Source organism: Chelonoidis abingdonii, chromosome 1, assembly GCF_003597395.2.
Source record: "Chelonoidis abingdonii isolate Lonesome George chromosome 1, CheloAbing_2.0, whole genome shotgun sequence".
Taxonomy (NCBI): Eukaryota; Metazoa; Chordata; order Testudines; family Testudinidae; genus Chelonoidis; species Chelonoidis abingdonii.
The window spans coordinates 49,658,352-49,684,383 of NC_133769.1; the positions used below are offsets into that span (position 1 = coordinate 49,658,352).

At 42.7% G+C, this 26,032-nt stretch overlaps 1 protein-coding gene across 3 annotated transcripts in view; it reads right to left on the bottom strand.

The window, feature by feature from the left end:
- Positions 1 to 26,032, bottom strand: part of ST7 (suppression of tumorigenicity 7) — a 253,873-nt gene that overhangs the window by 178,809 nt on the left and 49,032 nt on the right. The window contains exon 1 of one of the 3 annotated variants that reach the window (XM_032803956.2): positions 7,647 to 8,003. The exons of the other annotated variants lie outside the window; for them this stretch is intronic. Coding sequence (XP_032659847.1) covers positions 7,647 to 7,668 — 22 coding nt within the window. The 5' untranslated portion in view covers positions 7,669 to 8,003. Of the gene's footprint in view, positions 1 to 7,646; positions 8,004 to 26,032 lie in introns of those variants that run through there. 3 annotated transcript variants of the gene reach the window in all.

Genomic DNA, 26,032 nt, shown 5'->3' on the forward strand with positions numbered 1-26,032 from the left:
GAAAGCTCATGCTCCAAAACGTCTGTTAGTCTATAAGGTGCCACAGGATTCTCTGCTGCTTTTACAGATCCAGACTGACACGGCTACCCCTCTGATACTCTAAAAATGAGATTCATAGATCATCTTGGAAACCACCAAATACTTGTCCATGCAATATTGGAAAGCACATAGGGAGCATTTATTAACTCAAAGGAATGCAAAAGTCCACTCATCTTTCCTGTGGTGTTACAAACGCTTATGAGCACCTTCACTCAAACTCCTAGGGATAAGCTTTACCTTGATCAAGTACAGTAAAGCCATTCATTTTCCACTGTCCTAAATTGGATTCTGGGTAGAAAATGTCTGTCTGTATAGTTTATACATTAACTCTCCATAAATCAATACAGAGTCTCAATGTCCCATGCTTTTTCTGTCTACAAATCACGGGAAGCACAATGGTTTTATCCTTTCTATCAGGAAAGGATTTCATTATGGCTTTTGATCTTCCCAGATTGGGGTCAAAGAACTGATGTTATAACAGTAGTTCCAGCAAACTAGGTGGATAGTTGCTCATTTTTGTCCATCCTCATATATTCCCTTTGTTTGATTCACAAGTGTTGTATGCTCTTCTCACAGCATTTTGTGAAACTGTCCCTTGCTGCTCCAGGGTCAAGTGAGAGAGGTCAAGCAGGGTATCCCAGCTCAGAGAAAGCAGAGGGTTTGCAAGGTTCTGTGGCTATATTATTAGCTGGGTACGGAGCTACTATTAAGTGTTCTGAAATTACACGAATCCCCTTTGCTTCCACTTCTGGCTCAGACAGGGTGACGCAGGCTGTGTATGTACTGCACATTCTATCTGGGTCATGCAGCTCAAAGGGACTAGAATATCCTCCTGCCTGTTCTCAGGCTAAAAGATCTATCCTCCTTTTCTGCTTCTGCAGATTAAACAGACCAGAGTTTACAACTGTTTGATTCTGCGCCTAAGTACTACTCCTACCCTTTGAACATATGAAGATGGACTGGAAATGGTCCACTTTCATTCTCTAAATTCAAAACTTCTTTTATGACATTTAAACAAATCACAGGCCTCTCCAGTAGCTATTTCCTTACAAGGAATTCTATCTGCTGTCACAAATTATGTACTATGATTGGGTAAACTGAGTTGTACTTCAAGCCCTCCCTCTAAAAAAAAAAAAAAAAAAAAAAAAAAAGAGGAATCTTCCTTCAAGTCAAGATTTTTTCCCATTCCCAGAAATTCAGCAAGTGGTTTTAATTGACCGAGGAGTAATACACTTTCTCCCTTCAACTGCGTCACAGCAACCCTTGCGACTGGACTATCTTTACCAATGAGATATGAAGGATGGTCTAGTTAGTGGACAGGGTATTACCCTGGGAGCCAGGAGAGCGGGATTCAGTTCCCAGCTCAGCCACAGACTTCTTTGTAACCTTGGGCAAGTTACTCTGTGCCTCAGTTCCCTGCCCAAAGAACAGGGCTAATACTCACTGCCTCACAGGGGTACTGCAAGAATCAACAGTCATTAATCGGAGGCACTCAGATATCATCGTGAAATGAGCCAGATAAGTACCTAGATAGATGTGAGGCCACTGGAGTGGCTGGCTCCAGAATGGCGTGTTTCCTGTCTTCTAGTCTCCAAAGCCGTGTTTTCTCTTCCTTGCCTGCTCCCCCCTTCAGGTTGGCTCAGGATTGCTCAAGCTGCCTGCCTCACTCTGCTGAACAGCACTCATTTTCCTGAATGGGCTCTGCCTGAGCATCCCAACTTTTGCTGATGTTCCAGCTAATTAAAATAAACAAGGTTCATGCACTCAAGCAAGATGTCGGACTACCTTTAGGATCTTCTATACATTCACCTATCTCGGGCACTTCAAACTTCCAATTATTGCCTCCATAGCCCTGTTGTTATTGCCGGTAAAATTTAGCTGTGGATGATATATCACAGCTGTCTTGGCTCGGTCAGATGAAGAAATGATACTTTGCTGGAGATCCATCAGGCACAGTAATACATCCAAAGGGGTTTCTCTGGGACCCTGAACCACCCTGCTCGTATGCTGATATAAATAAAAATCAGCGACACTTCACTAGACCCGCTAAATTGATCACCAATGGATTGGTCACCGCTCGATCAATCACCCGGTAAGTGTAGACAAGCCCTAAGTAATCTACTCATCATCTAATTAGAGTACCATGCCTGGTTTTCCTCCTCCCAGGCATTTGACAACTTCCTGTAGATTGTCCATTTTAAGGTGATAAAGACCTCTCTTAATGTCTAACAGTAAGGTCTCCTGTTCATCTGTCACTGATTCTTTGTTATGAAAGTCTACCTATAAAATCAATTATCTCAGTGGAACCTCCATGCTTACTGCACTCTTGACAGAAAGAGATTTGAGAGGAATGCACAGGCACAGAAACACTGAATTGAGAACTTGATTACAATAAAACTCAAAGTCAGAGTAACTTCTCCTAGTGCTCTTTAACTTCCCTGGACAAAACTTTCCTGTCTTCTCAGCTTTGATCTGTCCTCAGCCCCCTTGAGGTTAACTTCTCTGAATGTGCAGCCGTTTACCCAATAAAGGGAGAAATCCGCCAGTCATGCTTGAAGGACCAGTCATATCCTCACACACCTGGTCTGTGTGTCTCATGTTTTCCCAGGTCAGCTTTCCTGTCTCTACCCCTCTCTCCTACTTTTCCAGAGTAGGAGCTGCTAGTCGGCCAGATGAGGAGCCATTACGAACTTTTCCCTCAATGGTTCAATTTGGAACGATAACTTTCCATTATAACTTTCCATTTCTACAAAACATTCAGTGTAGTGTGACCAATACGTTATAATATCCCTACCACTATAAAGCAACATCGGTACTGAAAATATGGTCTCGTTCTTCCACAGCCACATGTGGAGCCTTTTGACTCATAAAATGAAACACCGAATGAATGAATGAATGAAATGAATGAATGAATAAATGAATGAATACCTGAGTGAGGAATACTGAAAGTGCTCAGTTAAAAGTCACCACGTACGTACAGTTTTGTGACCACAGACATATTTCTCAAATTTATATGCATTCTGGAAGATTCAGAATTTAAAGCAAGACAGTAGTTTAGCCACCTGTATGGCAAATTTAGTGGATGGTATTTAACTGTATGTGAAAGGAAAGTTTGACTCCTTTGTCTCCATTTCCCTTCAGTTTCACAATACACTTGTTTTATTGTACAGCAAACTTGACGTCCAAATACTGTCTTTGTAAATTTGAATGAGCTCTCCTGCATTACAGCTCCACATAGTAAACATTATATTAGCCAAAGACTAGGGAAGTCAAATACATTTTGTGAAGAGTTTCAAAGTTCATATTTGATTATGGTGTACGGGCTACGGTTACAAAGTTAGTGACCTATATTACCCTCCATCCACAGCAAATCTCCTCTGATGACAATGGAAAGATGTCCAGAAGACTGGGTCTAGAAGGTGGCCTCTCTGAAACATAACTAAGGGTCTGACCAGCCCCCTCCCACATGAAAACCCATGGAAGAGGGCTGAAGGCGGAGGTAGTTTAAGATTCTCTTTATGAATTTTACTCCTGAACTGTTCTGCCTAGAGTGTCTGGCTCACACATGGTGCAGATCCTAGGTATCCCAGTGCCCCTATGCTGGTCCTAGGGTCTCATCATCCCATATTATCTCTCTCTTTTTCCTTACAGCACAGATTCAACTGAGCCATGTTGTCAGGACCTCCCCTGGCTGCAGCTGCACTCAAGATGAGCCCCCCTATAACCCCCTGCAAAGGAGATGAGGGAGAGGTATTACACTGCAAGGAGTGGGGGCTGCCTGCTCCCTCTCACCAAACAAACAGCTCATCTCAGGGGAAATGTGGGGACTGCTGCTGCCTTCTGCTTAGGCATGGTAATGAACCATGTGCAGAGTGGAACATCCATCTGCAGGTCACGGGGGTAAGAGTGGGAACTAATGTTTTACTTAGGAAAGTTACTGTTACATTCAGTATCCTCCAGTGGGGAAAAATGATATAGGGCAAGTTAGGGTCACTGCTATTTCTGGCCTTTCCTTATTTGTCTATTTTCAACTGTTTAATTATTTTATTTGCATGTACAAGTGTAGCTTCTGCATCTGCAAATCAGACACACTATTGCATAGCTATGTTATTGGAAAAGCTGTCTCTTAATAGGTCACTTAGGTTTCAGGGTTGATTGATATGCATGGGGGCTGATCATAAATTTTCAGAGATAGGTCTCTCTATAAGAGCACCCCTTCATTTCATGTATAAAAAGATTCTATTCATAGCAATAGGATTAACACCAACTTTTTATCAAAGAACATTTTGCATTCTGCAGAATCTGAAACAGTCACGGCAATACTAATAAACAAACAACCACCACCAGATAAATCCATCCAGTCGGCTGGATAGGGTCACAGGATGGGAGTTTGCACCCCTGCTGTATATAATAACATGGTGCCATATGGCTGAAAACAGATAAGCACAAAGCATCCGAGGCAACTAATGGGAAATAGTGAAAACAACTGCAAGGAGAATGTGGTGCTCACGTTAAAATATTTTTTAACTGTTTGCATGAGCCGGTCATGTGATTTTTGCTTAACATTGTACTCTCATATAATTAATAATAATTGTTATTACATGGTTGTTTCCCATCTTTAAAGCAACATAATGAGCCTAGGCTTATGTTTGTCTTTCTTTTCCTTCCTTCATGAGCAGATAAGAACATGCCTGCGTTTCTGCAATTATGCTCATATCGTCTTTTATTGAGCTGCTGACTACTGTCAGAAATCACAGAATAGGTCACTATATTTGACTTTTAAAGCCAAAGGACAATCATATTGAATGTGGGCAGACATAGGGTTTTAAAGCTCAGAGTTTGCTTCTTATATACACATCTGTTAAAATAAAATCCTCAATATTAAAAAAAAATAAAGAGAGAGAGAGAGACTCATGTTATCAAGATGAAATATGAAAGCTATAATTCTTAACTCTATTACCATATATAAAGCTGTGATAAAAATCTTACTGTCAATTTCATGATTTTTGGACAGATGGCAGGGCTTGCTTCTGTATTGTTCTCAAGGTTGTGGTGGTGCTGGATTTTTTTTTTTTAAACATAATGCAAGTATAATGAGCCAAACAATATTGTTCTATCAAGATGGAAAATTCTATAGTCTGGTAGCTAGACTGCTGTCACTCACTGACTTTAGGATTCAGGAAGAAAAATTAAAATAAAAGGCAAAAAGAGGCTTCATCTGATATTTGGTTAAAATAGACTTTTAAAAAATTGGCCTTCAGTACTTTTTTTTTTTTAAGTTTGTTCTGTGATTATTACTATTCTTTGTAAAACACGACCAAGTCCACTATACAAGGCTACACTGCACAATCAACCATAGGGAGGCTTTAGGAATAATCTGAACTATCCTCCCATCATGATCCAGGAGCACAGACTAGGTGACAGTAGGTCCTTTCCAATTCCAACCATAACACTGATGTCTCAGACCTTCCCCTTTGTTAAAGGTCCTTGTGCCCTGATGTAGAGAAGGCCAAAGACAGAAATACAGGCGGAAAAGAAAAAATTAAACACAAGGAAGATGATGGCTCAGAAAGAAGAGATGGATGAAAGACCCCGCAATGCCTGACTTGATTGGTTTTAATTCTGAAAGTCACCTGCTGGTGAGTGCGCTTTGCTAGAAGGAGTGGGGCAATGCACAACCCATGTTCAGCTCTGCAGCCAGAAATTCACTGCAACGACCGACCAATTTTTAATTTTTTTATTTTAGACAAGTAACATACGTCAGCTCTGACAGGCCGTTCTGCGAAGTAAGTGGTGGTTGTTATACTAGCTCAAATCACCCTTATTTATATTCAGTAATCTGGGCACCATGGAAACAAAAGCAACCACAGCTGTTGTCAGAGCAAACCAGATAGCACATGGGTGACTTTATCAAAAAGTCCTGTGGAACAGATAATAAGCTAGTCATTTATTATATACTTTCTAAAACAAAAGAGGCCCATCAAAATGAATAATAGGATTTACTACTAAAGTTGCAACTATGTGGCACACATTCTCTGAAAGAAAATACCAAAACACCATGGATCTTTTTTTCGTACTGTATATGTTAATGTGTACATTTGCACACACACAAGTTGTGCCTCTGAATTCCTGACGTGTTGTGATTATACTCAACTCAAATATTAGGCATTTTGTTTCTATACCTGTGATTGGGATCTCCAAATAGGCATACAGCAACACTAGACAGCAAGTGTGAAAAACTGGGACGGGGTGGAGGTGTAATAGGAGCCTATACAAGACAAAGCACCAAATATCGGGACTGTCCCTATAAAATGAGGACATCTGGTCATCCTAACAGCAACAGAAATTAAAGTCAGTAATACAGGAAAAATTACTTGAAAAACATAAGAAAACAGAGAGCAAATTCTGTTTTTTTCTTTTTTTTCCTGACCATGATCAGGGATTGTGTCAGGAGGTGGGAAGCTGCCACAGTGAATCAATGGGACCAATTAACCTTTGGAAAGAATGAAGTTCTTTAGGGTTAAGACTACATGATCGCCAGGTAGCCCAGCATGTTACCGCTCCTGATTAATGGCCAAACAAGGTTCTATGCTAACTACACTGGAAATACACAACACTGTATATTAAGAATAAATGAAACTCAAAATGAACTAGGGTTATCATCTGCTTACGTAGATATGCTTTTGATACACAGTATGTAGATTAATATTAAATATGTAGATAACCATGAAGCATTTTTTATTAGCCAGAGGACAATCCCTGCATACCCAGAGGTCTTTATGTAACTGCGCTGTCACCAATAATATTATTATAAATCAGGTCCTAGTAGCAATCTTCCATCCCTTTTGCTAGGTTACCAATTGTTCTTTATATTGAAACACATTGAGCTTGTTTCCAGTGACATGTGTCTCCACTGCTTTTAGGCACAAGACACAGTTCCAAGTTTCCAGCACAGAGATTAGAAACAAACAAACAAACAAATCACCTATTATTTTGAAATGTTAACTCCATATTCAGAATTCTTGCCCTCCTCCCAAACTGCCCATTCAGTTTTGGTTTCTCGTATTTCAAAAGAATTTAAGAAAGACTCCTTTTTCACAGCCCCCCCTTTAACCCTTCCCCCCCCCAAAATAAATAAAAGAAAATACAGAGAACAATTCCACCACCAGTTTTTTCCCCAGGTTAAATTGTTATTCTCAGCCCTTTCTGATCTAATCCTTAGCATTCTTTCACTCCCTCAAACATGCCCATTATCATCTGAGTAACACATTCATTACTGGTTCTGCCACAATAGATCATTGAAGGATGGGATCTTATCAATTAACACGTTCAAGTGAAATTGCATTTTTCTCTGCATCTTCCAGCGGCCTGGATTCAGTAACACTGACAGCCCTAAGCTGACTCGCTGCTGGCCTCAAGGATGCACACACAGATCGAACTGGCAGATGCTTCCCCCCAGCATCTCTAGCCCCTTTGTAAACAGGCGAGAACCTCAGCTTTTTGCTAACAACCTACAGCAAAGAGAATGCAACTACTGTGGATGTAATGTTCATACAACAAGCCCTGTTCTAAATAGAAAAGGATGTAAGTGGGATGCATTTACTTACATGAAGATTCAGTGCCAAACATGGCTGGCCCCAGATGCTGCTATTTAAAGAAGGAAAAAAGAAAAAGAGTGAGAGATAGAGGGAGTGTGTGAGAGAAGGATGAGACTGCTACACAGCAGGGGTCATGAAGCCAGACAATGCAGTCCAAGTCAAGCTGCCAGATTCTCTTCTCCTAAGCTTCACACTGCAGACAGCTTTTCCTTGCAACCAAAGCAAAGGTCTTCTTCAGGAAGCAAAAATCAGGAGCTGCTGTTTTAAATCCAAGAGGTAAGGGAAGGTCAATGTCCCTTCTGTGATGCAGTGAGGCAGAAATAGGTAGCAGACACCAGATACTGCAATCCACAGCCCCTGCTCTCAGTAAAACAATAGCATAGCTTAGGCATACACTGGATGACGTCAGGACACTGCAAAGACTGACTGCTGTTAACCATAGGCTCAGAGGGGGCTTGAATAGAGCAGGGTAATTCAAATGGGAATGCTGCCTTTGTCACAAAATGCAGAAGACAAAGAACCAGACATATATTTCCCTCCCTGATGATAAAAAACAAACTACTCCATGATTTAACACGAGCATTAAAATATCTCTGTGTTGAATTTATGATTGCCTTAACTTTGCAAATTCAAAGTGTTTTCTTGCAAGCACATCATACAGAACGAAGATTCCTGGGACAAACATCCTATCAGGTATATTGCATGGTACTTATAAAAGAATAAAAAAATGTATTTCTATCAGAAATGAACTCTCAAAATTGTATTTTCCATAGCAGAAGGATTAACCTCGGGAATTAACCTAAACTTCACATATCCTTTTGATTTAAGAGTGGTAATCAAGTGTTCAATAATTTTATTAGATGCTACCATCACAGTATGTTGCAGCAGTGATCTAACCAACATAGAAGTCACGCATAAAAATTAAAAACAAAAATTATGCTGCTCTTGTGCTGCAAAACCAAGATAGTAACAAAAAGGAGCAATTTTTTTTCTTCCCCTTCAACTTCACTTTATTTATTTAAAGTGTCCAGATTTATGACTTCAAAACCTTCCCACTATTTAGAATTACTCCTTTCTGGAACAACTCAGCCATTTAGGGGGAAAAAAATGATAGTGTAAAAACAAACATAAACAAAGACCTAACCTGACTGTTAATAATCTCACTGCAGACAAAAGGCTTGCTATAGAATTATCGAAGCCAAGCTAAAGTGCCTGTGCTAGGGAGAGCAGTGAAGCAGTAAGTTGATGGGTTTGAGTCTAGTAGGCATGAGGGTGAAGAATGGCTATCCGGAGGGGGCAAAGGGGAAAACATTTTTAATAGCTCCCATTGAGCAAGCCCATGCAGCTGCAAACCCAGCAAAGATTGAAAAATGTTGCCAGTGAGGAAGAGTAAAGGAAATACAAAAGGCACCCATTACATAAAGCACTTTAAAAAGATGAAAAAAAAATCATTTCTGAGGTTCTGCAAATTAAATGTTACTAATCATTCCCAGAGCCTTGTTTACTAAGTATTGTCATGCTATTTATAACATACAAAATGTCACTGTGAACACCAGGGTTTAGACAATGGGAAACAGAGGAACAATAATAATATTTTGTACACGCAGTGCCTTCCATCAGAGAAACTCAACATGCTTAAAAATATGATGGTTCCATTTTTTGTTTGCCACAAGCCCAGTGTATTGGGCTGCGCTGCTCCAGGAACAGACTGGGAAGCAATTTATGATTTAGAGATAGTCACAAGCTGCCTTCCAATTTCCCCCTGCTCCAAGGGGAAACGTACCCTGCTTCAGTCCTATCTCACAGCGCGTAGGGTCCCAGACATGCCAGCACAGCTGCACTGGCTGCTGGCACACTGAGGGAGGCAGAGGCAAGGCTCCATCCATTCCTTTCACAGTGGCACCATTTTAACCAAGCCAGTCTAGTTAAATCAGTACAACACCCCTCAAGTGGAGGCAGTCATGTCATGTATAAAGGTGTTTATATTGATATAATTCCCATATGGGAAGGGAATAAACTAAGTGGTATAAGACACTTTTATAGCATATAACTACATTCACACTTGGGTGGAGTCATGCCAGCATAGCTAATTTAATAAAATGATCACAGCCCTTACTGAAACATAGTAACATAGGAGGTCCCTTCCCATCCCGAGTCCAGTGTCCTGCTGTTGCAGACAACCACCTTATATAATCTCCATTCATAAATTTACCAAGCTCCATCTTAAAACCAGTCAAGTTGTTCACCCCCATAACTCCTACTGGAAGACTGTTCCAGAACCTCACTCCTCTGTAGGGTGACCAGAGGTCACGATTTTATAGGGACAGTCCCAATTTTGGGGACTTTTTCTTATATAGGCACCTATTACCCCCCACTCCCTGTCCTGATTTTTTACACTTCTTGTCTGGTCACTCTACTCCTCTGGTAGTTAGAAATCTTCTCCAAATTTCCAGCCTAAGTTAATACACAGCCAGTTTATACAAAACTTGGTATAGACCAGGCCTAAATGTGGATTTAGATGCCTCATTTGAGGCACCCAAGTGTGAAAATTTTGGCTAAGTGACTAGGCCATGTTCACAGAGGAAATGTGGGTCATGCCAGAATGAGGCACAGAATTCAGATCTCCTGATTCCTTTAAATTCAGATCTATTCCTCTCTCTTAACATGAGCAAAATATTTTGTAACGTTGACATGTAATGGCTTTTAAAAAATATTTTTGCACCCATAACCAAGGTTGATTGTTCCACACTATTATATCGAATGTACAGGCAAAACCTTAATAATGTATCAGACCCTTCCAATTACCTCATTTAAGCACTTGCAACACCCCTTTGAGGCTTCATTCCATTGATGTATATATTATGGTTGAAACACCAACAGCCCCATACGGTATCAATGATAGTATCTCATACAAGACTATTAGGTCAGAGTTAGACTGACATGGTGACTAGTAACGCTGAGTGAACTGTCTGATTAGTATGTGACAGACTGCTAAAGACCACTTCTGAAACCCTTTGACAAGTACTTATATATAAAACACTTAATGGGTTGACTCTTTCAAGAAATATTATGAGTTGTGTTCACTATTTATCGCTTTTCTAGGGATGTAATCTAGTAGTCAGATTTAGGGGGTTACTGGGATTAAGAACTCCTGGTTTCTATTTCCCATTTTGCCATTTACTCATTCTGAGTAAATTATTTAAAGTCCTTGTATGACAATACTTACTTGCCTTACAAAGGTGTTGTAAGGATAAATTAATATTTGCAATGAGGTCTTGCAGTCTCAAATGAAAGTTTTTGCAATTCTTAGCATTATCATTTGCTTCCGGTAACGCCCACAAAGTGCTAGGTGCTGTTCAAACACTTGGTTTTTTACAATATTCATTCATTTCAATAAATTTCTCCAACAGCCTATGCTAAATATGGGAGGGGATACAGATATTTAGGATCTAGAGAGCTCTCTTTGTCACACACACATTATTTAGAAAAAGGGAAATACTCCGCTTTCACAGCCCATCCTTAAAGAAGAATCAGCAGCTATTATCTATTCTCCAGTTGTCACTACAGAAGGATAATATAGGATAATATACTCTTTTTTATTGTACGTTGTTTAAATCTGCACGTAACACAATTTTCCCACTCATGCTTTTAACAAACAAGTTGGGTAGCAAAATATTAGCGTTTTGCAAAGTTTTTCCTTTGTTTAACTAACTTTCTCTCAAAACAGTACAAGCAGGAAATTGTGATCTAGCTCTTTTCACCAGGGAATCATTTCCTTTAGAGCCTAATGCTCCTTTTCCAAAAGAGAAACTGTGGGAAAGGAAAACTATTCCATAAATTCTGCAAGATTCCCCTGATGTGCTCATCTCAAAAGGGGAGGGCTTTGCAGCTTTGTAGAGTGGTTCAGAAACTGGCCTCATAGACTCAAGGATTCCAGGAAAAGCAGAGAACAACCCTTGGGATAACCTTTCACTCTGCCTTTCTCTCATTAATTATTACTATTATTTATTTGTGTTACTGTAATTACTTGGTCATGGCTAGGATCCTAAAGTACTAGGCACTCTACAAACACAAAACAAGGAGGGATTGGAAGGAGGATAGCGAGGTAGCTTTGGGGATGTTTACAGAGTGCTCCTCCCAAGCATGAGGTGCAGCATGGGAAAAAGCATGAAGGTGCTTGTTTAAAAATTTAGCAAGAGGACAATGGAGGCTGGCAGTATTGGCCAACTGGAGGCTAGATTTGATGGTACAATCACAATGATGATTGACCCTGAAAGTGAATTCAAGGAGCTTACGGTTGATACTGTAGAGAAGGGGGAGCTAATGGTCGATTAAAAAAAAAAGAGGGGTGAAATGGTTAAAGCCACAGACTAGAAAACTGATCTCTACACTAGAATTCTGAATGGATATTGGGACAACATTTTGTTTCAGACAGTAGAGGAAGCAACTCAGGGGACAGCCATTTTTAGACTTGATTCTAACTAACAAGGAGGAATTAGTTGTAAATCTGAAGGTGGAAGGTAATTTGGATGAAAGGTTCATGAAATGATTGATTTCATGATCCTAAGGAAAGGAAGCAATGACAGCAGCACAATAAGGACAACGGACTTCAAAAAAGCAGACTTTAATAAAGCTCCGAGAACTGATCGGTAAGGTCCCTTAGGAAGAAAATCAAAGGGATAATGCAGTTCAGCAGAGCTGACTGTTTCTCAAGGATACAATATCAGATGCACAATTGCAAACCATCCCATTGTGAAGGAAAGACAGGAAGATTAGTAAAAGGTAAATATGGCTCCATAGGAGCTCTTTAATAACCTGAAAATTAAAAAAGATATTCTATAAGAAGTGGACATGTGGCCAAAAATTAGCACAAGCACAAAGGGACAAAATCAGAAAGACTCAGACAGGAAATGGGTTACATGTAGCAAGGAAGATAAAAGGGAATAAGAAGGTGTTCTTTAAACACATTAGGAGCAAGAGAAAGATGAAGGAAAGCATAGGTCCTCTACTTAGTAGGGAAGGAGAGCTACTAACTGATGACATCAAGAAGGCTGAGGTGTTTAATGGTATCAGAGGGGTAGCTGTGTTAGTCTGGATCTGTAAAAGCAGCAGAGAATCCTGTGGCACCTTATAGACTAACAGACGTTTTGGAGCGTGAGCTTTCGTGGCTGAATACCCACTTCATCTTCTTCCTTCACTAAAAAGGTTAGTGGAGACCAGATACTCAACACAGTTAATGTTAACAACAAGGGGGAAGTAACACAAGCCAAAACAGGGAAAGAACTGGTTAAATCATATTTAGATAATTTAGATGTATTCAAGTCAGCTGAGACCAATGAAATTCATCCTATGGTATTTAAAGAAACTAGCTGAAGCAATATTGGAACCATTTGTAATTACCTTTGAGAATCATGGAAGGCTGATAAGGTCCCAGAGGACTGGAGAAGCATAAACATAGTACCTGTCTTTTAAAGGGGAACAAAGAGGACCAGGAGAATTATAGACCAGTCAACCTAACTTTGATACCTGAAAAGATACTGGAACAAATTATTAAACAGTTTGTAAACACCTAGAGGATCATAGGGTTTTAAGGAATAGCCAGTATGAATTTGTCAAGAACAAATGATGTCAAACCAACCTAATTTCTTTCTTTGACAGGGTTACTGGTGTAGTGGCTGCGGGGGAAGCAGTAGACATAATATATCTTGATTTTAGCTTTTGACACAGACCTATGTGACATTCTTGTAAGAACACTAGGGAAATGTGGTCTCGAGGAAATTACTATAAAGCGAGTGCACAAGTGGTTGAAAGACTGTACTCAGGGAGTAGCTATCCATGGGTTGCTGTCAGACTGGGAAGGTGTATCTAGGGGGATCATGCAGAGGTCTGTACTGGTTCCAATACCAGACAATATATTAATTAACGACTTGGATAATAGAGTGACAACAAACAGAGGGGTTGCTAGCACTTTGGAGAACAGGATTAGAATTCAAAGCATCCTTGACAAATTGGATAATTGGTCTGAAATCAACACAATGAAATTCATTAAAGACAAGCACAAAGTATTACACTTAGGAAGGAAAAGTCAAATGTACAGCTACAAAATGCAGAATAACTTGCTAGGTGTTAGTACTGCTGAAAAGTTCTAGGTGTTATAGTCGATCGCCAATGGAATATAAGTCAACAACGTAATGCAATTGCGAAAATGGCTAATATTCTGGGGTGTATTAACAGGAGTATCACATATAAGACACGGGAGGTAATTGTCCCACTCTACCCGGCCTGGCAAGGCTTCAGCTGGAGTATTGTGTCCAATTCTGGGTGCCACACTTTAGGAAAAAAGTGGATAACATGGAGAAGGTCCATAGAAAAGCAACAAAAAACTAGGCACATTTCGTCTTAAGAAAAGAAGACTGAGCGGGGACCTAACAACAGTCCTCAAATAGTTAAGGGCTGTTGTAAAGAGCACAGCGATCAATTGTTCTACATGTCCACTGGAGGCAGGACAAGAAGTAATGGGCTTAATCTGCAGCAAGGGAAGTGAAGGTTGGATATTAGGAAAAACTAAATAAAAGTGTAGTTAAGTTCCAAGGGAGGCTGTGGAATCCCTGTCCATTACAATTCAGAGCAATTGCTCCTGTACTTCCTCTCAGTGGTCCAGCAAAAACACCCAGTCTTGGCTTTCACCTCCCCAGATGCTGCCTCTCTTCCCTTCCAACAAGGGCATTCCCAGGCTGGACAGTTCCTTGCCTTCACTGTGTAATTCCCAGCACAGATAAGTTGGGACACGACGCCTGCTTGATTTCTCTTCAGAGACAGATAACAATCTAATGATATAAGTCACCACAGAGTTCTTTCTTAGCAAGTCTATGTTATCCTTAAGGTACAAAGCATTAAAAACAATGAAAGAACCTACGTGCATGCTAATAAATTTACCAGAGCTCATCCCAACTCTCACATGTGCCCTGGCAAGTTCAGTTTTTTAATACCCTGCCCCAATGGCATCCTTGTGGTTACTAGTTCATCAAAGCCTCAGCTCAGAACAAGAACACTCCTAACATGTTCAGTTCCCTTTTTGTACTGTTCAGGGGTCTTTGAACTGGAGCTTTCAGAAGCAGGTACGGAGTATACAAAATGTCTCTCTTCCTAGTGTGTATCTTCAAAAGGTTGGCTTTGGAGGGGGAAGAGTTTGCATTCCCCTCACCTCAAAGTATTTCCTAAGGAAATCCGCTTCACGTGTATTGCTTCAAAAATACCTTTGAACTTCCTCATACCTTCCAGAGATTCCATTAATCTTCTCTTTCTGCTAAAGAAGTTCCATACAATCTCATACTAGTTCATAAACATTTGCATTTGTAATACAATGAATTCAAAAGATGTTTACCCTAATTCAATGTGTGTTTAACTTAATTAAATAAAGTTTATCTTAATTCTATATAGTTTGTTCAGGATAGTGCAGGATAGCGTCAATCCGTCACACCATCATTGGAAGTTTTTAAGAAGAGGTTGGACCAACACCTGTCATAGATGATCTAGATTTACTTAGCCCTGCCTCTGCACAGGGGCTGCACTTGATGACTTCTTGATTCTATTATATGAGTGGGGCAATACTGCATTTATCTAGCCCCAAAAGAAGTTTGATGCAGTAATCAAGATGCAAGAATGGACAAGGGTTTTAGCTGTGTGGATGGATAAGAAAGGCCATATCTTAGAGATGTTATGCTGAAAAAAATCTGCAAGATTTCAATATAGGCTAGATGTGAGGCCTTCGATAGGGATCTGAGTGGAAGATGATGCCTAGGTTACAGGCCTGAGTGACACTGTGGGTTGTCCACAGTGATCAATCAGGGAGGGCTTTGGGGGTGGGAGGAGATCAGGTGCTCCATTTTAGCCATGTTAAGTTTGAGCCTACAGCTAGATATCCATAAGGAGATGTGAGAGAGGCAAGCTGAGATTTTAGCCTGGATGTAGACAGACAGGCCTAGAGTAGAGAAGTGGATCTATGAGACCACGTCTACACTACCTGATTAATTCGAATTTGTTTAAACCGATTTTATAAAACCGATTTTGTAAAATCGATTTAGTGCGTCCATACTAGGATCCTTAAATCGATTGTGTGCGTCCATGGTCCAAGGCTAGCGTCGATTTCAGGAGCGGTGCACTGTGGGTAGCTGTTCCACAGCTATCCCATAGTTCCCACTTCCTGGTTGAGAGCCCAGTGCCTGATGGGGCAAAAAACATTGTCCCGGGTGGTGCTGGGTACAGCCTCACCCCTCCCTTTGTGAAAGCAGCAGCCAACCATTTCGCGCCTTTTTTCCTGGGTGAAGAGAGCAAACGCCATAGCACAGCAAGCATGGACCCTGCTGAGACCATGGACCCTGCTGAGATCAGTAACGCAATCGTGCAAGTTGTAAACACCTCGCGCACTCTCGTGCTGTCTATGCTGAGCCATGAACTGCAAATTCAGGAGAGGGGGGAGGAGGAGGAGGAGGAGGAGGCAGCTACGGCAGCGCACCGACGAGAGCGATGACGACATGGAGACTGAATTCTCCCTAACCGCGGGACCCAGCATTTTGGAGCTACTGCTGGTAATGGGGCAGCTTCTACCCATTGAACGCCGATTTTGGGCACGGGAAACAAGCACAGACTGGTGGGACCGCATAGTTTTGCAGGTGTGGGACGATTCCCAGTGGCTGCAAAACTTTCGCATGCGTAAGAGCACTTTCTTTGAACTTTGTGACTTGCTTTCCCCTGCCCTGAAACGCCATAATACTAAGATGAGAGCAGCCCTCACAGTGGAGAAGCGAGTGGCAATAGCCCTCTGGAAGCTTGCAACTCCAGACAGCTACCGGTCAGTCGGGAATCAATTTGGAGTGGGAAAATCTACTGTGGGGGCTGCTGTGATGCAAGTAGCCAAAGCAATCGTTAAGCTGCTGCTACGAAAGTTTGTGACTCTGGAAACGTGCAGGTCATAGTGGATGGCTTTGCTGCAATGGGATTCCCTAACTGTGGAGGGGCCATAGATGGAACCCATATCCCTATCTTGGCCCCAGAGCACCAGGGCACCCAGTACGTGAACCGCAAGGGGTACTTTTCCATGGTGCTGCAAGCACTGGTGGATCACAAGGGACGTTTCACCAGCATCCACGTGGGATGGCCAGGAAGGGTTCATGACGCTCGCGTCTTCAGAAACACAACTCTCTTTAAACGGCTGCAGCAAGGAAATTACTTCCCAGACCAGAAAATAACAGTTGGCGATGTTGAGATGCCTGTCGTTATCCTGGGTGACCCAGCCTACCCCTTGATGCCATGGCTCATGAAGCCATACACAGGCAGCTTGGACAGTGGTCAGGAGCTGTTTAACTACAGGCTGAGCAAGTGCAGGATGGTGGTAGAGTGTGCATTTGGCCGTTTAAAGGGTCGCTCCGATCATTACTTACTCGCTCAGACCTCAGCCAAAAGAATGTCCCCATTGCTATTGCTGCTTGCTGTGTGCTCCACAATCTCTGTGAGAGTAAGGGGGAGACCTTTCTGGCGGGGTGGGAGGCTGAGGCAAATCACCTGGCCGCTGACTACGAGCAGCCAGACACCAGGGCGATTAGAAGAGCACACCAGGAGGCGGTGCGCATCAGAGAAGCCTTGAAAAGTAGTTTCAGCACGGGCCAGGGTATGGTGTGACTGCAGTGCTTGTTTCCCCTTGATGAACACTCCCGCCTCTATTGACTCCCTCTAAGCAACCCACCCTCCCCCTTTACTTACAGCTTGCTGAAGGAAATAAAGTCAGTATATTTTAAAAATCATTTATTCTGTATAAAAGTCATTTGGTATGCTTAAAAATCATGAATTCTTTCTTAAAAGTCATTCCCTGTAAGAAAACCCACCCCCCCCCCTTTGGATGTATTCTTGATTAAAAAGTAATTATAAAAAGAGGCACAGAATTATCTAGGTATCCCTGCATGGTGTGGTTTGGGAGGAGGATCGGAGAAAGGAAAAGCCCATTAAGCACATTTCAGCTTAATGTCAGCCTTTTGGTTGGGCTGTCCATGGGGGTGGAGTGGGCTGGTGCAGAAATCCTCCCCCACGCGTTCTAACACGTCTGGGTGAGGGAGATATGGAATGTGGGGAGCTTTGAGGGTGGTTAAACATGGGCTGCAGTGGCACTCTGTAACCCCGCTGCTGTTCCTGAACATCCACCATGCGCCTGAGGATCTCAGTTTGATCACGCAGCAGCTCCAGCGTTGCATCACGCCACCGCTGATCTTCCTGCCTACACCTCTGATCTTCCTGCCTGTCTTCCTGTCGCCACCTCTCTTCTTCCTGCCTCCACCTCTCATCTCGAGCGTCTCTCCTATCCTCCCGGTCACTGGCATCTTTCCTGTATTTTGCTATCACTTCCTTCCAATCATTCTCTGATGAGCTCTGTCACTGTGGCTTACTTCCATGATTTCTGAAAACATTTCATCTCGAGTTCTCTTTTCTCCTCCGCCTTTTAGCTAGCCTTCCTGATGGGGTAGGGAGTACAGAAAAGTGTGCAGCTGCATGGGGGAGGAAGACAGGGAGAGAAGTATGTAAAAAGATACATTTTACAGAACAATGATTGTACTCTTTCACAGTGAATAAAACTATGCACCTTACATAGCACATGTGATTTCACTACAAGGTCGAATTTTGCATCTTTTAATACTGAGTGCCTGTGTCCCTGTGAGCACACTGCAGACGCAGGACCCGGTCCTGGAATCATAATTCAGCTTCCATGCGGCCATGGTAAGGCTTTATGTTTGACTTCTCCAGGGTTTATATCCACAGTGACCTATGATGCCTTGTTTCCTTTTCAGAGGAACCAGCAGAAACCCCAAACCCCCCGGTCTTTCCACTCCTCCCCAGCGCATGGCTGCTATCCCGTAAGCTAGTTGTTATTCATCTTCCTCCTCCTCCCCCCCCCAAGCGTGGCTGGTAGCTGGGAAGCTGCTCGCCAGAGAATCAGCCTTCCCTCCCCCCCACCCAAAGCGTGGCTGGTAGCTGGGAAGATTCCCTGCTCGCCAGAGAAGCCCAGCGCCAGCCCTTCCCCCCCACCCAAAGCGTGGCTGGTAGCTGGGAAGATCCCTGCTCGCCAGAAAAGCCCAGCGCCAGCCTTCCCTCCCCCCACCAAAGCGTGGCTGGTAGCTGGGAAGATTCCCTGCTCGCCAGAGAAGCCCAGCGCCAGCCTCCCTCCCCCCACCCCTCAGCTAAGGGCAAGGTATGAGTAAAGGCAGCACAGTAGGAAAATCGCCATGTTTGCCCCCCTAATAAAAAAAAATTCCCTGAATTTCAACCAGGTTACAATGAATGATATAACTCTGGTGAGAATAGATGCAGAACGTATGTTTTGACTGCGAGCAGTGTCCAGGCGCTTACGCAGCTGTGCTTTGTGAAGCAATGATTCCGAATTACTTGATGCATGCCTGCTGGGGGAAAGTCTGTACAATGGGGACCGGAGAGGGCCTTGCCCCGAAATCTACTGAAAAGGCTTTTTGAGTACCTCCAATATCGATTCATGGAGATTTCTTGGGAGGATTTTCACTCCATCCCCAGACATGTTAACGAACTTTTCCTGTAACTGTACTGGCTGCGAAATGAATGACAACCCCTGCTTGCAAATTAATCATTTAAAAACGCTTGTTTTAAACCATGTTGATATTTAAATGTACACTCACCAGAGGTCCTTCCATGGCTTCACTGTCTGGGATAGTGGCTTGGGTGGGCTGGGAGGGTTAATTCTGGGCTCTCAAAAAGCTCCTGGCTGCTGTGGGTAATTGAGAGCTGTGTGCTATCAGCAATCTCTTCCTCCTCTTCGTCTTCCTCATCTTCCCCCTCAGCAGAATCCTCAGCCACGGTTGATATTACAACCCTGACCTCTGAATCCACGGCCAGGGGTGGGGTACTGGTTGCGCAGCCACCAAAATTGCATGCAGCTCAGCATAGAAGCGGCATGTTTTCGGACCTGCTCCAGACCTTCCGTTTGCCTCTCTGGTTTTCTGGTATGCCTGCCTCAGCTCTTTCACTTTTATTCTGCACTGCACTGAGTCCCTCCTGTGTCCTTTTGCAATCATAGACTTTGAAATTCTTTCAAATATTTTCTCATTTCGTCTTGACGAACGGAGTTCTGTAAGCACTGAATCCTCACCCCAGATAGCGATCAGATCCAGTACCTCTTGTGTGGTCCATGCTGGAGCTCTTTTTCTTTCTCAGGAGACTGCATTGTTACCTGTGCTGATGAGCCCTGCGTGGTCACCTGTGCTGATCAGAGCTCCACGCTGGCCAAACAGGAAATAGAATTCAAAAGTCCGCGGGGCTTTTCCTGTTTACCTGGCCAGTGCATCGGAGTTCTGACTGCTGACCAGAGTGGTCAGTGGTGCTCTGTGGGATACCTCCCGGAGGCTAGTAACTTCGATTTTCGTCCACACTACCATAATTCCGATGTAGTAAAATCGATTTTAGGGTAACTCCTGTGGTTTTGATGGAGTACAGAAATCGATTTAAAGAGCCCTTTAAATCGATTTACAGGGCGGTGTAGTGTGGATGGGTGCAGCGTTAAATCGATTTAATGCTGTTTAAATCGATTTAACTGCGTAGTGTAGACGGGGCCTGAGTCAGATATGGAAGTTGAATTTGTGTCAGGAGATAAAGTGTAGAGGGAGAAGAGAAGGGGACCAAAGACAGAGCCTTGTGGAAGCCCCACAGAAAGGCTACATATTAATATTCTTTTTTTAAAATTTCCTCTTATGTTTCCTTATCAAAAAGGAAAAGACTAGTTTTAGCTGACTTGTTTAATATAGCTCTGTGAGTTCTGGGATGAAGCACTCTATTCAATCAACATAACTTCACTGAAGGGGTGTTGAATTCGCAGAGATGTGACGGGGGATTCATGCCAAATGTGCAGGCATCACCTCATTTTCCAAATTCTGCAGTGCTGAAATGCCCAGACATAGTAGGGTGATCAGATCACAGACTAAAATATTGTGACACATTGGGGTGCTGTTAGCCCCGCCCAGAGTCCACCTCCGCTCCTCCCAGGGGCTCGGCCCCCACTCTGCCCCCAGTCCGGACCCCTCCTGCCTCGCCCCCCGCACCACACCCTTCCTCATCCCCCAGCTGGCTTTCTGCATCCCTCCTCAGTCTCCTACCCACCGCTCGCCTCCTCACCCCCCGACCTGCCTGCCCACTCGCCTCTTCACCCTCCCCGCCCGCCACTCGCCTCTTCACCACCCCCCACCTGCCACTCACCCCTACGGTGCTGACTTCCCCTCTGCTGGGTGAGTGCTCGCCCACCCCCTTCCTTTTCCCACCCAAGCATCTGCCCTTGCTCCACCCCCATTCCACCCCCTTCCCCCAAGTTCCCGCCCCTGCCCTGCCTCTTCTCCACTTCTCCCCTGAACGCACCGCATCCCTGGTCCTCCCCACTCCCTCCTGGAAAGCGCCGCCAAACAGCTGTTAGGCAGCGGGAAGAGCTGGGATGGGGGAAGGAGCAGGGATGCAGCGTGATTGGGAGAGGGGGGAAGAAGGAGGTGAGGAGAGGGGAGCTTGGCTGCAATTCTTCCCCGTGGGTGCTCCAACCCTGGAGCACCCATGGAGTCAGCACCTCTCTCCCACTCGCCTCCTTACCTGAATATTGGGACAAATGACGTCCTGATCGCACATTGATCGGGACGCAGGACAAAGGGTTAAATATTGGGACATCTGGTCACCCTAAAACATAGCCCTCACAATCATTCTAATCCTACCATTAAAAATATGGTTGCTGTTGGAAGCTAGGAGATGGATTAGGGGTAGAAGTAGGTGAGGAGGTCAAAGGTGCATGATAAATTCAGTTATCACATGGTTCTGAAGTTGTAACACTGGCATCTTCCCCTCACCTGTGGTTTTATATGTATTTTCTGAAACTTTCAAAATGACTCCTGGTTTTGCTGAACAACTTGGGATATCTTAAAAGGGTCGGATTTTCAGATGTGCTGAACACCTGTACTCTGAAAATTGTGTCTATTTAAGGTGCCTCACGAAAAGCATCCAAACACAGAGGCACCCAAATTCACTAATCATCTAAAAACGTGGACACGTATACAACACACACATTATGCACTGTATATGTAACTATACACACAATTTCTGTCAAAAGAAAGTTTAGTGGGAAAAATTGATCTCTAGTGTAATTGGTGCAAACTCCCTTCAGTGAATGTTACACAGGGGTGAAGCTGGCCTTGTAAATTTACATTACACCTTGATAATCTGGCCCCCAAACTCTCAGGGGCTGATCTTCAGTTAATGTGAATTGTCGTAGTTCAATGGAGGTAGGACAAGCAACACCAGCTGAGGATCTATCCCTTATTGTACATAGCAGGAGGACAGTGAGAAAAATTTTAAATCCTATACCTTGCCTTTGTGGCCCTATCTTTCAAGGGCTGGTTGGTTTGTTTTAAATACTGAATACAGTGATTTAATGGTTTCATTTCACCTGAAATCTTAACTGGACACCACAAGTGTGCAATCTTCCTAGCTTTTCTCAGGAAAGAAAGGGTTCCCTTAGGGCTTTGGTATTGTGACCCAAAGACTGGCACTTTCCTAGGCCCCAATTCTGCAATCTGATCTGTGCAGGAGACCCTTTTGTCCATATGGTGTTCCGCTGACACCAGTGTGGGGATCCATCAGCATGGCTCAAACTGCAGAATCAGAGTCCTGTTTCTTTCCAGTGAATGTGAGCAACACAGTGCCATTTGTAATGGATTCTCTATGGTAACATATCTCCAAGAGACTCGACAAGTCTGATATGCCTTAATATTTGTTTCAGTTAAAGAAGACTAGTGTCATGACATTTATTTTCATTATTTACAAGACTCAATGCGAATAAACATGAAATAAGGGGGAGATTTCCCAAAAGCACCTAAGAGATCTAAGAGCATAAAAGTCTCATTGACTTTCAATGGGATCTGTGATCCTCAACCCCTTAGTTGCTTTTGAAAATCTGCCCCTTAGTGAATACCACAGAAACCTAGGAGGATATAATCATGCCAGGAGAAAGCGTACTTACAAGGGAAAAGATAAAGATATACTTAATAAGACACGACCCAATTTTATTTCGGAAGTACTCTAGAGAACTCTCAGTAGTTCATGGCATCTAAAAGCTGTGAAAGAAACTGCAAAAGTGTAAGTTTTGTTTTTGTTTTCAGTAGTCTTTTCACCTCAGGCCCACTAAATACCTCTTCATTTGAGTTCTGAGGAATTCCAGTTAATTGGTGGTATTTTATTAGATAAAAAATTGGATCATACAGTCATTGGCTTTTAGTGTATTCTAAATAGTTTATTTTGATGTTGAATTTTAATTCTTTTCTGAAAACATGTAGTCACTTCACAATTTAGAGAATCTCACACTACAGTAGAACCTCAAAAGACACAAACATCAGAGTTACAGACTGACCGGTCAAAAAATAAATAAAAAGCAAATACTGTGCAGTGCCTGTATTGCATCTTAAAGGTCGGGACATCTGGACTGCCTGTCTGTCCACCTGCACCCACCACAGGGCAGGCAGCCACTTACAGGTAAGAGGTGAAGAGTCTGAGTTTCACAGGTACAAGTGTGAGCCCCTGAGCAGGATCAGTGCTGGGATCTGAGGCTTGTAAGCCAGGTGTCACTTCCCCCTCCCTGCCCCACCAGGAAAGAAACTTCCTGAGCTCCTGCTGGAGCCTGGCTTGGACCATGAGCTGCTGGAGCTGGAGCCCAAGCTCCTGCCTGCATGCTGCACTCTGGAGGAGCAGCTCAGTTTTAAAGGGCCACAGCCTGCACCGCATTCCCACTGACATCACAGTGTCCCAGGGGCTAGAACTAGCTGCCTGTGCACACCCCCACTCATTGGGCAGGCAGCCACTTACAGGTAGGAGGTGAAGACACTGAAGTTTGCAGGCACAGCTCTGAGCTCCCGTTCCAAGCAATCCATCCTGAGGAGCATCCCATAACACTTTGTTCAGAGTTATGAACAATCTCCATTCCTGAGGTGTTCGTAAGTCTGAAATCCTACTGTATTACAATTAATTCTGGGACAACAGAACAGATAAACATATAAAGTAAGAAGAGAAAAGAAGATAATAAAAGGAGGAACATATAGATAAATTCCTTCTTTGGTAGTGGATCTTCCCTCCCTCCTCTTTTTCATGGCCATCAAGCTGGACAGCAGCTTTTCACATGTGCTAGGAGCCACAAGTCTAGTTAGCAGTTTGGGTCTTCTCATGCTCATCCTTCCCTCAGGAACAATGCCAGGCCTTTGCCATACTTTGTAATGTTCTTCAGTTCATAAAAAAGTTACTGATATGTTATTCCCAATAAGTATAGTCTTTCTGTTTAAGTGCAGTGCAGGTGTTGCTTGGTGTTTTACAGTCAGGCTACATGCTGTCTGGTAGGCTTGTTGTCTTTGTTAAGAATGGAAAAGGAGAAAAAAATAAAAGAGAAGGGGGGAAAAGGTGAACATACCATTCTCCCAAAACACAGAGCAATCTTAGTATCGAGTGCTTACACAGTTTAAGGGATAGCCCATGCTGTTTACCATCTATTTGTATAGATGCCACAAGAGTTCATGCTCTGATCAGAGACAGCCATACACAAACCACGACCACTCAGCAAAACTCTTTCACAACAGAGAATCTTCCCCGACTCTTTGAAGTCTCCCCTTTCTTGCTTAACATGAATTTAAGCAGGGCAGACATATATCCCTTTAATTACAGCAGGCCATAGGGATTTACAGCCCTTCTGATCCAAATTGTTTGTTTGCTTAAAGCTATCTCATCAACTAGCATAACAGGTATCCATTTACAGCAGGTCATGTGAATCTGGAGAGTCATCACAATCAGATTATGGGGCTATTATACTTCTGCCCTGTAAACAGCATCCCTTTTTGTGTCTTTTTGATGGGGCTCCATAATAAGTTTCAGTCCTGAGTTAATTAAAGACACTGTTTAATATCACCTTGAAGCCAAATGACTCTATTTACTTACTTCAGCCCTCTGGCTATAACTAAGCAGCATTTGATACTATTTGACCATGGCTGAATATGATTTGGCCACAGGCTTGGTCCAAAACAAAGCCCAAGTGTCAAGGGTTATTCACTATTTCTACATCTGATTTGGACCTGCATCCACTATATGTCACCACAGTTGAAAGGCAGGTAGCAGGAGAGCCATTCTGGATATCTGGGTCACTTGATTTCTGTATAGCCAACTTCTAGGGAAAAGATTAATGCCTGTTCTTCTGGTTCAACAGAATATTTTCAATCCCGTATTAAACTAATGGAAATGACAGAAAAACAACATGGAAAGTAAATATATTGTCACAAAATGGTTTAACTCTCTAAGAGAACCTTCAAAATATTTTTTTATTCAAATCCTCTTGGAAGTAATCACAGGGATTATTATTGCACCTTCCTCTGACACATCTGGTACTGGCCCCTAGTGGAGACAGAGCATTAGGCAAGTCACATCTGATCCAGCATGGTAATGCACACGCTCCTGATTAATTTTGTCTCTACATAGTACAAATGGACTCCTGCCTTCTTGTAATCTTTATGCTATCGTGGTTGCTTGGCTGAACCCAGAGGGGAAAGACCTATTCAAAACTGATTATTTATAACTAGGGCAGTCAAGAGATTAAAAAAATTAATTGTGATTAATCACACTGTTAATAATAGAATACCATTTTTTAAAATATTTTTCAATGTTTTCTAAATTTTCAAATATATTTATTTCAGTTACAGCACAGAATACAAAGTGTACAGTGCTCACTCTATATTTATTTTTGATTACAAGTATTTGCACTGTAAAAAAACAAAAATAGTATTTTTCAATTCACGTAATACAAGTACTGTAGTACAATCTCTTTATCATGAAATTGAACTTACAATGTAGAATTATGTACAAAAAACACTGCATTCAAAAATAAAACAATGTAAAGCTTTAGAGCCTTCAAGTCTACTCAGTCCTACTTCTTATTCAGCCAAATCGCTCAGACAAACAAGTTTGTTTACATTTGCAGGAAATAATGCTCCACGCTTCTTGTTTACAATGTCACCTGACAGTGAGAACAGGCATTCTCATGGTAGTGTCGTAGCCGCTGTTGCAAAATTTTTATGTGCCAGATGCACTAAAGATTCATATGTCCCTTCATGCTTCTACCACAATTCCATGGGACACAGGTCCATGCTGATGATGGGTTCTGCTCAATAACAATCCAAAGCAGTGTGGACTGAAACATGTTCATTTTCATTATCGGAGTCGGATGCCACCAGCAGAAGGTTGATTTTCTTTTTTGGTGGTTCGGGTTCTGTAGTTTCCGCATCGGAGTGTTGCTCTTTTAAGACTTCTGAAAGCATGCTCCACAC